The 15,025-nt window shown below is 55.1% G+C and overlaps 1 protein-coding gene and 1 long non-coding RNA gene across 2 annotated transcripts; one reads left to right on the top strand and one right to left on the bottom strand.

The window, feature by feature from the left end:
* Positions 1–9,119: 9,119 nt before the first annotated feature.
* On the top strand, positions 9,120–11,868 carry LOC123578505 (NK1 transcription factor-related protein 2-like; the record flags this gene model as incomplete). Its single annotated transcript, XM_045441367.1, has 5 exons — positions 9,120–9,218; positions 9,525–9,683; positions 10,135–10,265; positions 10,595–10,829; positions 11,347–11,868. Coding segments are annotated over exons 1-5 (1,146 nt in total), but the record flags the coding sequence as incomplete, so codon positions are not given.
* A 2-nt stretch (positions 11,869–11,870) lies between these two features.
* On the bottom strand, positions 11,871–13,247 carry LOC123578129. The gene is made up of 2 exons (XR_006702241.1): positions 13,156–13,247; positions 11,871–12,567 (listed from the first exon to the last, which is right to left on the bottom strand). It is a non-coding gene; the product is annotated as an uncharacterized LOC123578129 (long non-coding RNA).
* Between the last annotated feature and the right edge of the window lie 1,778 nt (positions 13,248–15,025).

Raw genomic sequence — 15,025 nt, 5'->3', positions numbered from 1 at the left:
AATGGGCATATTTGGTGGGAGAATGGAAGGCAAGTCGCCTGTTTCCTGTCTCCTTTTAACCCTTTTGTTTTAGGATTTTTAAATTTTATTTTAGAGAGAGAGAGAGAGAGAGAGAGAGAGCAAGCGATCAGGGGAGGGGCAGAGGGAAGGGGAGAGAGAGAGGGAATCCCAAGCCGGCTCCTTGTTCCCCGCGGGGCTCGGTCCCACCACCCTGGGATCGAGACCTGAGCCGAAACCAAGAGTCGGACGCTCCGCTGACTGGGCCGCCCAAGCGGCCCTGTGTCAGGATTTTCTAAAGGTGACTTTCACCCAAACATCGGAGGAATTTTGGTATTGCATGGGGCGTCCTAACTATAGCTGTGGGTGTTTCGGGAAGAAAGAGCTGGTGGCGGGCTTCCCGTCTGTTACACGTGGGGGTGGAGGGGGGAGAAACGGATTAGGAGGAAGTCCCACGTTTCAGATATACAGTCCCTCTCTTAGAGTCGGTTTGGGGCCCCGATTGCGGACCCGGACGAGAGAGCCTGGCCCGAGGAAGTTTTCCTGGGGCAGCGCTGCATTTCTTCCCGACCCACAGCGTCCGAGAGCAGTACTGGGAGGATTTTGAGAAGGAGTCAGGCGTCTTGACACTCGTGGGAGTTTGGCGCGTTGGCCTTGCTTCCTCAGTCCGAATTTCCCTTTCGTTTTTTTCGGCCGGGGTGATGGGCAGCCACGAGCCTTTCACCGGGGGGTTCCACGAGGCACAGGGTGGGAGGAGGTAGGAGAAGCGGAGAATCTCCGAGGTGCCTCGCTGGCCGGTTTCCGTGGTGTGATTCCTCCCACTACGGCTGATTTCAAGGCGCCAGTCTGGGCTCGCGGACCCAGAGCGGGACGCATGCCATCTGGGCTCACGAGCCGGTAGGAGCTGGCCCCAGGCCCCTGGTGCAGGAAGGGGTGTCAGGAGGCGGGCACGGTGTGCAGAGAGGCTGGGGGGGCCTCAGATGAGTTCTCTGGGTCCAGGCCAGGACAGGTGCGCACAGCCTAGACCCCCGAGACCCCTGCACACTGGGGTCACTAGAGGCCACACAGCTGGTTTACTCAGCACGCCATGTGAACGTCTCTCAGGGGCCTGGGCCACGCTGGCCTCTGGGCCATTAGACCCCCAGGGGGTGTCTCAGAGTCCAGCCTGGGGCACAAAGGATACACAGAGGGGTAGGGCCTGGGGGCCACCGACACAGGCTAACCGGGGCTGAGAGGTCAGGAGGCCCCCTCATTCTGTATCCCTTTTTCCACTCACTGGAACTCCAGTCCCCTTCCTGAAAAGCCACTCACGGAGCGACAACAATTAAAATGTTGACTCTCGCTTGAAGTCTGGGTGATTTTTTAAAAAATTTCTGTGAAGGGGCAGGCGGCGTGGGGGGGGGGGAGGTGGGGCGGTGGAGACGGGGGTTGCTCTGTCCTTTTCCTCTCTCCCCCACCCGTATCTCTGGGGTCATGGATCTGTCCACGTGCTCTCTCGGTCTGGTCGCCGACTTTTCCTCGGTTTCTCCCTAAAGCCAATTAAGCAGGGATGTGGACTCCAGACGGCTAGCTTCTCCTACCTGCTGTGACCTCCCTGGGCACCAACCCCTCCCAATCCCCCTCTGCGAGGGAGGGGGGATGGCCACGCTTCTTGCCTTGGTGGCCCGTGTAAAGATTCAAGCCCTCCCTATCAGCCACCTTCAGGTCCCCCCCCCCCCCCCCCGGCCATGTCCCTCTCATCTTTGCTTTTCTTTCTCTTTTCTTTTTTGTCCCCGGCTTTCTGTCTCTCCAACTGTAAAACACCACTGTCTGCCCCTGTTCTCAATCCCTGAGTCCCAGGTTAGGATGTGTGTGTTGTGGGTCCCTGGGGAGGGGACCCAGGGTTGGTGGGGACAGACAGACTTGCCGTCCAAGCCGGGGTCAGCCACTTCTGGTCACGTGACCCTGGGCATTTCTCCCCGCCTCAGTTTCCCCGCCTGTAACACTGAGAAGACCTACCTCGAGAGAATGAGACGAGATCATTATACCAAGTACCCGGTGAGCGTCCAATAAACATTTATTTTTGTGCTAAAATATCCCGCACATGAAACTGACCATTATTATCATCTTAAAAGTATGCAGTTCGGTGATTTTAAGTACATTCACAGAAGAGGCCGTGTAGACACAAGAGGCCACATATTACACGATTCTGTTTATTTGTTTGTTTGTTTGTTTATTTATAATGTTTATTTTTAGGAGAGACAGAGCATGAGCGGGAGAGGGGCAGAGAGAGAGGGAGGCACAGACTCCGAAGCGGGCTCCAGGCTCTGAGCGGTCAGCGTAGAGCCCGGCAATGCGGGGCTCGAACTCACCAACCGCGAGATCATGACCTGAGCCGAAGTCAGACGCTTAACCGACTGAGCCACCCAGGCGCCCCGGGGGGAATATTCTATGTCTTGATAAGAGTAGTGGTTCCATGACTCTATATGATCGTCCAAATGCCTCAAACCGTACTGTTAACATGAGCCAATTTTATACCATATAAACGATACGTCGATAAATTGGAAGGAAAAAGGAAAAACCCACTGAGCACCACACTATGTGCCAGACCCCGGAGAAACCCAGTCCAAACTCTTTTCATTCTCAGAGATGATCCACCCGAGAGGTGCTGTTCGTATCCGACGGTGCTGTGACCATCCTCCTTTCACAGATGAGAAAACCGAGGCAGTGGGAGGTCAGGCGACCTGCCTGGGATCTCACAAATACGAGGAGGTAGGGCTGGGATTTATATTCATCTTGCTGGACCCTCTGGGACCCCCTGGCTTTTCTCCCCTCCCCTCCGACTGTGGTCCTCCCTCATCCTTCCTTCCTCCGTCCCCTCAGGTATAGTGTCTGCATCCTCTCCCCCCCACCCTCCACCCCGGCCCTCCTGGTCTCCGGGCCCCTCCCTGGTTGTCTCCTCTGTCCCTGAACCGGACTAATTTAGCAAATGCTCCAATCTTCTTATGATGGTCCAGCCTCAGCAGAATGGCTGGGAATTAGCAGGGATTAGGTTCAGACACATGACCCCCCCCCCCATCCCTGGGGGAGGCAGAGGAGGGGCGGAGCGCTCCGCGAAGACAAATGAGTTCTAACTACGGGACACCTTCCTCCGTGGCAAATCACGCCTAGGACATGTGGTACTAATGAGATCACAACCAAACTCTCCAGTGGGCGCTTACCATGTGCCAGGAACTGTTAGACACTTTCCTTGTATTTCTCCCTCCCTGAATCTTCATTCCAGCCTCATGCGGTGGGCGCCATCCCCCAGCTCCCCTATTTTATGGATGAGGATGGGTTAAGGCACCTTCCCAAGGCAAACAGGATCCAGTCCCAGCCTTCCTGGCGCTTCTCAGGGCAAACATGGAACAGAGGCTGGGAGGGGAGAATGGAATGGCTGGCCACACAGCAGGCAAGCATGACCTCTGCTAGGTGACTTCAGGGATGGTGCTTCAGCCCCTCAGAGTATGGAGGAGATGGGGGGGGGCATCCAGGGGAGGTGAACACGGAGAGTCAAGTGCGCTGGGAAAAGGAGGAGTAGAAAGGACAGTGGAGGAGAGGATTAGGTAGGAAAGAGAAGCCAAGACAGATTAGCTAGGAAGGGACTTTGTGCAAGTTGTGCTTCCTTCCTTAAGAAGGAGGTAGAATCCTCCAGTGAAGTCTATGGGGCTGGAGTTTTTGGGTAGGAAGGTTAACTATGTGCTTAGTTTATTCAGCAGATATATCATTGTTCATATTTCAAGATTTCTTCTTGGGTCAGCCTCAGAAAGTTGTATTTCTCAAGGAATCCGTCCATTCTTTTTTTTTTTTTAAGTTTGTTTGTTTGTTTTTATTTATTTATTTTGAGAGAGGGTGCGCACAACTGGAGAAGGGACAGAGAGAGAGGGCGAAAGAGAGTCCCAAACAGGCTCCACACTGCCAGCGCAGAGCCCGACGCGGGACCCGAACTCACGAACTGCTAGATCATGACCTGAGTGGAAATCAAGAGTCGGATGCTGAACTGACCAGGCGCCCCCCAAATGGGTCCATTCTTCTCTACATTGTCAAACGTGTTGGCATACATTTGTTCATGATCTTCTAATTTCCATTGGATTTGTCCGTAGCATTAAAGGATATATCAGGCCCAGATAGGAAGAAAGCCTAAAGCCAACCACCTTTAATGTCATCTCAAGAAGTTAAAAATGAGGAAAGAAATAGTAAAGATGAGAGCAGAAATTAATAAAATAAAAACACAATAAAAAAAAAGACATGAGCTGTTTTGCTAAAGGCTATGGAAATCAGTACAAAAATACTCACAAAGATACCAAGAATGAACATGGGGCGTTGTGAAGAGTCCTACATTAAGATATCAATGATCGGGGTGCCTGGGTGGCTCAGTCGGTTAAGCGTCCGACTTCAGCTCAGGTCATGATCTCATGGTTCATGAGTTCGAGCCCTGTGTCAGGCTCCGTGCTGACAGCCAGGAGTCTGGAGCCTGCTTCGAATTCTCTGTCTCCCTCTCTCTCTCTGCCCCTACCTCTGCTCATGCTCTGTCTCTTTCTCTCTCAAAATAAATAAATGTTAAAAAAATTTAAAAAAAAGATATCAATGATCATGAAAGGATATTATGAACAACCGTGTGCCCAGAAATTTGAAAATTCAGATGACAAACTCCTAGCAAAACACAACTTACCAAAGCAAGCATGCACAAAAATGTAAAATCCGAATAGTCCTATTAAAGAATAATCCAGGGGTGCCCCCACTGGCTCAGTTGGTAGAGTGTATGACTCTTGGTATTGGGGTGGTGAGTTCGAGCCCCACATTGGGTGTAGACTTTACTTAAAAGTAAGTGAATAAAAAATAAAACACAAGGGGGCGCCTGGGTGGCTCAGTCAGTTGAGCGTCCCACTTCGGCTCAGGTCATGATCTCACGGTCTGTGAGTTTGAGCCCCACGTCAGGCTCTGTGCTGACAGCTCAGAGCCTGGAGCTGCTTCGGATTCTGTGTCTCCCTCTCTCTCTGCCCCTCCCCTGCTCATGCTCTGTCTCTCTCTGTCTCAAAAATAAATAAACATTTTTAAAAAATTAAAAAAAATAAAACACAAGTACATTATTTATATATAAAAAAGAAGAGGAATCCATAATTAACATTTTTCACACAAAGAACACACCATGCCCATTTGGCTTTGCCAAGGAATTGCACATAACAGTTAAGAAGGAAATTAGGGTCACCTGGGTTGCAGTCAGTTAAGTGTCTGACTCTTGATCTCAGCTCAGGACTTGATCTCAGGGCTGTTGTTTCAAGCTCTACATTGGGCTCTGATGGGCATGAAGTATCTAACAAAATCTGTGCATGATGGCTACACAGAAAACTATACAATATAACATCAACCAAAAGGACTGAAATAGACCATCATGAACGGGCAAGGCGCTCAACTTCATCGGCCGTCAGGAAAATAAAAAATGAAGCCACGGTGATCTTTGTCTACCAACCCATTGGCCTGGTAAAAATTAAAAGACGGACAATACTAAGTTTGGGGGAGGATATGGAAGAAACGGAAGTATAAACTGGTAAAATCACTTTGGAAATCGATCAAGCACAATCCACTGGAGCTGAGCTCAGGAAATTCCACGGCTGTATGGCTCAGAAATTCCACCCCTAGGAAGACACCAAAAGAAATGCACACGCCTGTGTGTCGCAAGACACGCACAAGAATGTTCACAGTGTCGGTGAAATAACACAAAACTGGAACCAAACCAAATGCACACGGACGAGAGGATGGATAAACCAACCGTGTCATACCATGCAATGGAAAACTGCACAGACATCAGAATGCAGACAGACCATGGTCCACAGGCAATAGGGCAGGGTGGGGGAGGGGGGCTCTTGCAGACAACGATGAGCGACAGAAGGCAAATGCAAAAGAGGACACATTCTGTGATTCTATGCCTGTCAAGTTTAAAACCAGGCAAAACTAACCTATAGGATCAGAAGACAAGATGGTGATTATTTTTGCTTGGTGGAGCATAGGGGAGCTCGGAGGTTGCTGGGAATATTCTGTTTCTCTCTGGGCAGCGGATGTAGGGGTGTTCTCTGTGATAACTTGTTGCATTTTTCTCAATGTTATATTCAGTGAAACGTTCCCTTTGATTTTTTTTTTTTTTAATGTTTCCCCTTAAAGAAGCTAAGGTCTGGGACCAAGGCCAGGGGTAGGGGCCCAGGTTGAGGAGGGAGACATTCACCTACAGAGGTGGTCCCTGATTTGTCCTGATTCAGACCAGCTAAAACAGCATCATTTGGGAACTTGTCACAAAGGCAAATTTGGGGTCCCACCCCCAGAACCCATTGAATCAGAAACTAGTCGGGAAGGGGGAGGCTTGGTAGTCTGGGTTTCAATAAACCCTTTAGAGGATTCTGATGCTGCATAGAATTTGAAAATCTCTGAGGAGAGGTGCTAGGGAGGGAGGCTGGTTCTTCAGGCAATTATAGTGTTTGATCTGTGTCACCTGCAGGGTGGAGACCTCGCAGACAACCAGTGGCTTTGCCCTGGGGACAAATCTGTAGGGACAGGAGTGGGATCTCCCAGGTTCTTTCCTGAGCAGATGTCAGCAGCATTCAGCTCTCATGCACGTGTAGACAGACCCTGGGATAGTCCCATTGTACAGGTGGGGAACATCAAGGCTGCGGGGGGAGGAGGTCTTTGCTCAAGGTCAGGCAACTGATGATGGTAAGGACCTCCGGGGATTCCCAACTGCTCAGTCACAGCATTTGGCATGTTGACTTCAAGGGATTTGCTAAATGGGGGAACTAGACAGGAGCTCCCAACAGCCGGGAGCTGGCCAGGCGCTCACAACCAAGACTTGGTGCCCTCCGGTTGCCTAGAAGGTCAGTCTTTGTGTTGAAGTGATCATGTCTCCGTAATCGAGTCTGATCGCTAAGAGAAACATGCACATGGTCCAAACCGCCAAAGAGACGATGTTCCCCACGCAGACTAACACGGGTGACATTATCCATACAAACGCTGGCTCCAGTCTCTCCAACCTCCCCATCTTCTAGACGTGACACCCAATCACAGAACGACCCCCGTCTCTCCTGACATCATCCAACCCAGAGCAAAGCCTTGCTGACTTTTTTTTTTTTTTAATTTTTAACATTTATTTATTTTTGAGAGAGAGACAGAGAGAGACAGAGACGAGCGGGGGAGGGGCAGAGAGAGACACACACAGAATCTGAAGCAGGCTCCAGGCTCCGAGCCGTCAGCACAGAGCCCGACACGGGGTTCGAACCCACGAACGGTGAGATCATGACCTGAGCCCACGTCGGATGCTTAACCGACTGAGCCACCCAGGCGCCCCCCCCCCCCCGCACCTTTTTACCATTTTTTAAATGTACAAGTCAGTGCTGTTAACTACATTCACGATTTGTGCAATTATCACCACTATCCATCTCTGGGGATTTTTCTATCATCCCAAACCGAAACTCTGTCCCCATTAAGCACTGATTCCCCATTCCCTACTCTTGCCAGCCCCTGGAATCTGCTTTCTGTCTCCAGGCCTATGGGGATATGCTTATATGGGCACAAGTATGTGCTTGAGTCCCTGACTTCAATTCTTTTGTGCATAAAAATCACTTTTCTTGGAACCTTCCCCCAGATCATCTCATACAAGCCCTCGTCCTATATAGGTCCTCTCAAACATCCTCTTACTGAGATACCCCAGGGTTTCCGTGGTGTGTGTCCCCACTCCCTGCAATGGGATGCTAAACCCACATTAGCTCAACTCCTGGTGTCCTGATGGTCCTCAGCTGAGGGACATTGACTGCTATCATCAAGTCTGTTTCCAAAACCAGCCTACACCCCAAAAGCATGAGAAGGTCAGATTCTCTGTCCTCTTGTTACCGGACAGAGGACCCGTTCCAGACTCGGGTTCTGCTGCTGGCTGCTAGGAAGCCAGTACTCAACACACAAGTGTTGGTGGGAAAGGAAAAGGTTGCCTTATTGAGGAAGCCAGTGACCTGGAAAGATGGTGGGATGATATCTCAAAGACCACTTTCCTCCGTCCAGGGGGAGCCGGAGGGTTTAAAGGGGAAGGTGAGGGGCGCTTGGGTGGCTCAGTAGGTTAAGCGTCCAACTTCGGCTCAGGTCATGATCTCACAGCTTGCGAGTTCGAGCCCCGCGTCGGGCTCTGTGCTGACAGCTCGGGGTCCGGAGCCTGCTTCGGATTCTGCGTCGCCCTCTCTCTCTCTGCCCCTACCCCGCTTGCATTCTGTCTCTGTCTCTCTAAAAAATAAACATTAAAAAAAATTTTAAGGGGAAGGTGAGGAAAATGGTGCAGCAGAAGCCTGCGGTCGACAGCGAATCATTTGTCCATGCAAGGCTTCCCGATTCTTCCAATAATTTGTCAATAATCAAGGCTCTCAGGTGTCTGCGAGGAAAAGCTAGTCCCGCAGCCCCAAACAAGCCCCATCCAGATACCTCCCTGCACCGGGAACCCATCACTGAGGACACCAGGGCCAGCAGTGGCTGTTTTCCCGTGTATCTTCTGGAAAGTCTGGTCCGTGGTGGTGCCTCAAGGTCAGCGGTCTGCAGGATCTCGAGGGGAGTAGGCTAGTTCTGCTACAAACTATGGGTGTAGGCAGCAAGCAAGAAGCTGGAAGCAAGTTAACCCTAATGACCAGTGTGAGGGGCCCCCAGGTGGCTCAGGTCATGATCTCACGGTTTGTGGGTTCGAGCCCCGCATCGGGTTCTCTGCCATCAGCGCAGAACCTGCTTTGGATTCTCTGTTCCCCCTCTCTCTCTGCCCCTCCCCCACTTGTGCTCTCCCTCAAAAACAAATAAACATTAAAAAAAAAAAAAAGAGAGAGAGGAAAAAGAAAGACCCACGTGAGCACCGTCACAATGCCACCAGTACACCCAGGCACGACCCCTCTTCTCGATCTGGGCCAATCTCATCAACAAAATGGTACACTTAATTTCTATTAAAAACGAGAGAGAAGGCAGCCTCTGGGCACATCTTAAAGACCAAGGACATTGCTAGAGGATCCCTCGTTGACTGCAGAGCCCTCGACTTGGTGACCCCTGTGTTCCCACCTGCCCAAGAAGGAGAAGCAACGTCCAGTGAAGGCGGAATGTTGCCGGAAAGGAAGGAGCACGGAGGCGCACTTCGGGCCGTTCAGGAGAGCGAGGTCAACCTTGAACGACGAGATCCCTCTGCCACCTATGATTCGGTGCGCGATTGCCTATTTAACCTTCATGTAGCACTGATGATCGTAACAGGCCCCTCGCTGCCCGGGAACTGAGGCTTGTAAGCCGTGTGCTTCCGGGACTCGAGTCCTGAGCAGACCTCAGGCCAGCGAGGAGCTCAGCCTGAGGTCTAGATGTGGGTCTATGCAGCTGGGGGAGGTGGGGGGAGGGGGCTGGGCCCCTGTGACCCCAGCTCCTGAGTCCAGCACCTAAGGCAGCCCCAGCTCATTCATTCACAAAGACACGGGGGCAGCCATCCACCTGCTGCCCCATCGGCCTTCATCCCACAGGAAGACCGGCACGGACCCCGAGCCATCACCGGGGCCACGTGTCTGAGCACCCGCCCCGTCCAGGACTTGGGGGGAGACTCGGAGAAGGGACCAGAGGGCGAGCGTGGTGTTGGGGGCCAGCGGGGAGGCTGCCGGACCGACCAGGAAGGAGAGGAGGGGGCTGGACAGGGAAGCAGGGGGAGGGGTCCCCAGGACTGGGGGGAGCGGACGGCCCCAGGGGCACTGGCTGGAGGGGCCCTTTCCTGGGCTGGGGACCCCCACAAGGGGCAATGCGGGGTTCCCTGGGCTAGAGCCCCCTGAGGGAGGGACCAAGGCTGTCTGGCCACTGAGGCCCCAGCCCCCAGGCCCCAGCCCAGGGCCTGGGTATCCAGAAGCTGCTCAGTAAGGAAAGGATTACTCCCTCCTGGGACTCGTCCGGGGGCGGGGCTGAGGGTGGGGAGAGAGGGAGAGTCCCAGGACCCTCAGGGTGTGTCTGGGTGGGCACGGCAGGTAGGTGGGATTTAAGGCCCCGGTGGGGTGGGCAGGGCCCCACACGCAGGCGCAGGCGGCGGACCAGCGGGCAGGATGCAGGAGTCAGGCTCCCCTGAGGGTGCGCCTGGGCCTGTGCCAGGGGCCGGGGCTGAGGCTGGGGAGGCCTCCGGGCCTCCAGAGGAGGCCCCCGGTGTTGCGGAGGGCGTCCCGCACCGGGCTGCGGGGACTTCGTGGGGCCGGGACAGAGGGCCTGGTGCACGGCCGCCCCCTGTGAGCAGCGTCAGGGTGGCTCTGGCCCTGGATGGGAGGGGCTGGGGGGGGGTGCCAGGCGAGGTGGGAGCCCGCCTGCCTGGGGCAGCGGCCTGGCTGGGCCTGGGGAGCTCAGCCTGCCTGCCTTCCGCGGCCGTGGGTGCTGGAATCACAAGACAGCCGTCACTGCGCCCATTTCAAAGATGTGCCCGCTGAGGCCCCGCCGCAGGGCACAGAGACTTGGGCTGGACCGCGAGAGCCAGGGCCCGACCCCAGGGCGTCGGGTCCAGCTGCCACCTCTCATGCACAGCCGTGCCTCCCACCTGCCCGTCGGGGCCTGGCCCGGGCAGGGGGAGGGTCTCTGGGGGGCGGGGGGCCGTCTGGGGGGCTTGTCTGAGCCCGTCTCTCCTCGGGTCAGGCCCCCCGTCAGCCCGAACGCTCCCGAGGCCCCGGAAGAAGCGCACCGTGTACCTCAAGGAGCAGCTACAGGCGCTGGAGAGACACTTCTGGGCCAACCGGTACCCGAGCTACCAGGAACGCGCGGCCCTGGCGGCCGGGCTCAACCTGGACGAGCACCAAGTGCAGGTAGGACCCCGCCCCCTCCGTCCGCACTGGCCACGGGCGCACCAGGAAGGCGGCACTCCTCCGGCTGGACCCCCTGCCGTCTGTCCCGGGCTACAGGGGAGGAGACAGGCCAGAGGGTCCGAGGGCTCCCCTGGCTCACAGGGCTAGCAAGGGGCCCCCTGTGGGGACTCAGGGCCGGACCCCAGGCTCACCGCCACCCAGTGCTGCGCGAACCGGCCGGCGTGAGCCCGCCCAGACTGACGGTTGGCTGGGTGTCGGGGCACCAGAGCTCAGGGCCTCTGGGAAGGCGGGGGACCCTCTGGGGCGGGCCCCTTCCTGGCCCCGGGGCTCCCGGGTGTCCAAGCCCCGCCCCCACTGCGCCCTGCATCCTCGGGGGACCTTGAATTGGGCTCCGGGGGCCCTAGGGAGAGCTCTGCGGCTGCCGTGTCTCCTGAGCCCCCCACACCTGGGACAGAGGCGGGGAGGTGCCCCTGCCTAGCCCGTTTACCCCTCCGCCTTGTCCCCTCGGTCCCTCCAGGTGTGGTTCAAGAACCGCCGGGCCAAGCACTCCAGGCTGCCCAAAGGGCGAGGTCGGGGAGCCAGCGCAGCGGCGCCCGGGGGCCGCGGAGTCGACGTCCCCCAATGTGTCCCTGCCCCTCCCCCCGTCCTTGTTCCCGCCCGTGTCCCTGAGCACGCCCCGGTCGGGGTCCCTGTCCCTGCTGGCCCCGCGTTCCCTGGGGGCCCAGGCGCCTGTCACCCCGCTCCGCACAGCCCCCGGAGGATCCCCCCCGCGGCAGAGCCCGGCACCTGCAGCCTGAGCGCCGCCCCGCGGGCCCGGCAGGGGTCCGTCCAGGCTGCACCAACCCCGGCCCCGGCCCCGGCTCCCTCCCCCGCCCGGCTTCAGGGCTGCTCCGGCTCAGACATCTGGCCAGACGCCGGCTGCGTGCTAGCCCCCAATTTCACATCGGTCGTCTCCCCCCAAGACCCCTTGGAGGGATCCCCTTTCCCCTTGATGGCCCAGTCCCAGGAGGGAGACGACCCTGCAGAGGACAGAGACTCGGACTCTGCTACTGAATTTATAGGCGAATCTGTCTCCGAAAAGCCCTGCAGTTCCCACGGGGCCAGAGGGGACTAGGGTGTCGTCGGCTTGCGCGCCCATCGCGTCCACGTGGGTGCGGACCTGGCGGCGGGGTCAGGCTGCACATCGGATCATCAGTCCTGCTGTCATCCCACCTGTGGAGGCGGCATCTTGTGGTCACTGTGTGGCTACCGAACATCGTGCGGCTCAGGTGTCCCCGCATTTAGGGCGCACGTGGGCGTTTCGGTGGGTTCCCAGGTCTGGCGTGGAACTCCTTGCTCCCAGCGTCTGTTTTGCGGATGCTCCGAGCGCTTCCTCTGCAGGCCTGGGGCAACCTCATTGGGAATTTAATCGAAATCGCATCAAATCCATGAATGGCTTGAGGACGAACCGACATCTTTCCAACAGGGGGCTTTCCAACCTGAGCCTATAACTCAACTCATTCATTTGGTGGTTTACAAAGACGCTCCGCGAAATGTTATTTAACCGCAGAGGTCTCCGGTGCATCTTTCTGGAGGGTGATTTGGTAGCATTTTTTATCTTCACGGAGCCTGACTTTTTAGATGATATTTAAACACTTGTTTTTAAATCCGTTTGTCCCGTATGTAGAATTCACTGCTTTAGTTACTTTGTATCCAGGCATCTGGTTCGATATTTTTAATCCTGATAATTTTCCAGGACCTTGTTTGTGGATTGATAATTTGGAAATTAATAAAGTTCATGGTCACCTTGGAAATGTTTTCCTGCAGAGCCGGCTGGTGTTATGCCCTTCTGTATACTGAAGCCCCCCCCCCCCCAACTCTCCCAGAGAAACCCCCTCACTCCTTCTTTCTGCCCCTGTCTCTTCCCCCTCCCTTCCACTTCTTCCTGTGGCCGTCCTGGCCCCGGGGGGGTCTCCCCACAGCTGCTTCTCTGACCCCGTCCTGGTTCCATTTAGCAAATGCTCCAATCCTTTTAGGCCAGGCCAGCCTCCGCAGAGCAGAGAGGGAATTAGATCAGATTTGGGGGAGGGGTGCTCCTGTGTCAGGCCCTGGAGGGGAGTGTGGGGGTCGTGGAGACCCGGCCAGGATGTAGTGAAAACCCCTCCTTATCGGACACCGACACCCCAACCCAGTCATCCCCGGACACAATGCAGGGAGAAATCTAGCTTAGCGTCCATCCCAGCCCAGGGGGGAGCTGAGACTTCCTGAGAGTGCCTGAGGACTTCCCAAGGTGGGGCTGGGGCGAGGGATGGAGGGGTAGGAGGAGTCAGGTAAGATTCAGACTCACCGGGCAGGGGGAGGGAGGCTGGTGTTCCCCGGAGCCACCGATTGGCAAGCGGATGGATTTCATGACAATGGAGACAGGTTGCTTTTGCCCGGACTGGCTGCCCAGAAAGTGAGTGGATTAAGAAACACAGGTCCCTCCCGTCTTTGCCTTGTCAATTGCCTTTTAGCTTTTATCTAAGCGGCCCCAGCAGCCCTGCCCCTCTGAAACCAGCGAACTTTGTCACCCCCAAGGAAGTTTTCCCAGGCTCTACACATTCCCAGGCAGTGGAAGCATCTGGACTTTCCGCTCAGCTAAGGAGGGAGAGGGGTGGGTGGTAACTTCTCAAAGGCGGGTCTTGGGGCTTCCCTGTATCTATGTCCCCCAAGAAAGCGCCAGAGCAAGACTTTCTCTGTTTTCCTACCTATTGCAAAAAAAAAAAAAAAAAAAAAAAAAGAAAAAAAAAATGGCACTGTTAATCACTCCCATATATGGCTAGTTGCGGCGTCTGGTGATTGAGTGTCCGACTTGAGCTTCTGTCTTTGGTCAGGTACGATCTCACCGTTGGTGAGTTGGAGCCCTGCATCTGGCTGGCTGCACAGAGCCCGCTTCAGATCCTCTGTCCTGCCCCCCCCCCTCGCCCCTCCCCTGCTTACTCTCTTTCTCAAAAATAAACATTAAAAATATTTGTTAGAGTCAAAAAATGAAAAACCCTCCAACTATATGGCTAGTCAACACGGTTGATCTGTTGGGGACCCATGGTGACCCCTAGGATCCCGAGTGATCCATCTCTGGTGGTTTTCGTGGCGATCCTCATAGGGCCGTGGGTATTCGTGGCAAGGTAAGAACCTACTGTGTGTCTTACCCTGGAGAAGGTGAGACTTTTAGATTGAGCCGCAGCGTATGTAGGAAGAGAACTCAGGGTGTATGAGAAGAGTTCACTGTTTGTACCTTCCACAAATGGGTTGCGTTTAAGAGACTTCATTCTGTCCCTAGAGGTGGTGCAGGTAGGCGGGTGTTTCTCTTGCGGGGACCGGAGGGAAGGGAGAAGGAAACCTGGCAAGATCTGGAAGGAGGGGGCCATTTGCCAGAAGGGACAGACGGGGGCTGGGGGAGGTCTGCATCAGCGGGCAAAGGGGTAACCCGGTTTGAGATATCCGGAAAAACGGCGCGGGATATAGTCAGCCCCAGAGATACAAGACGCCCCATTGCCCTGGACGAGCAAAGTGTGGGAAAGATGCAAAGAGCACAGCCACTGTCCGGGGGTCTGGAGGAATGATCGCCAATGTCTAGTCTTGGTTTCCACGGAGCTCCATTTCTCCAATGAAAAGACAAGGAATCGGAGAAAAGAGAAGAGGGAACCCATTTCCCAGAGGGGGCAAACTGAGTCTCTGAGGGGTGCTGAGGATGAGGCACAGCTTGAGTCGGACACAGTCGTCACCTGAGACCCGGGTGTGCTGGCTCCTTGTCCCAAGTGATGCTCACGCTTTGGGAACCACTGCTCGAAATCATGGCTCTCAAACGTTGCCACCCATTAGGGCCGCCTGGGACTTTTAATGTTCCCATACCCCCCGCCAATTAAGCAGTGTCTCTAGGGGTGGGACCCGGGTGCCCCTATATTTTAAAGCTCTCAGGGGAGAGGTGCCTGGGTGGCTCAGTCAGTTAAGCATCTGACTCTTGGTTTTGGCTCAGGTCATGATCTCATGGTTCGTGAGTTCAAGCCCCGCTTTGGGCTCTGTGCTGTCAGTGCGGAGCCTGCTTGAGATTCTCTCTCTCTCTCTCTCTCTCCCTCTCTCTCTGCCCCTGTCCTGTTCATCACCCTGCCTCTCAAAATAAATAAACTTAAAAAAAAAAAAAAAAAGCTCTCAGGGGATTCTCATGTGCACAGCTTGAG

This window comes from Leopardus geoffroyi, chromosome E2 (assembly GCF_018350155.1).
Source record: "Leopardus geoffroyi isolate Oge1 chromosome E2, O.geoffroyi_Oge1_pat1.0, whole genome shotgun sequence".
Classification (NCBI taxonomy): Eukaryota; Metazoa; Chordata; class Mammalia; order Carnivora; family Felidae; genus Leopardus; species Leopardus geoffroyi.
This window is presented reverse-complemented; position numbering and strand designations above follow the sequence as displayed.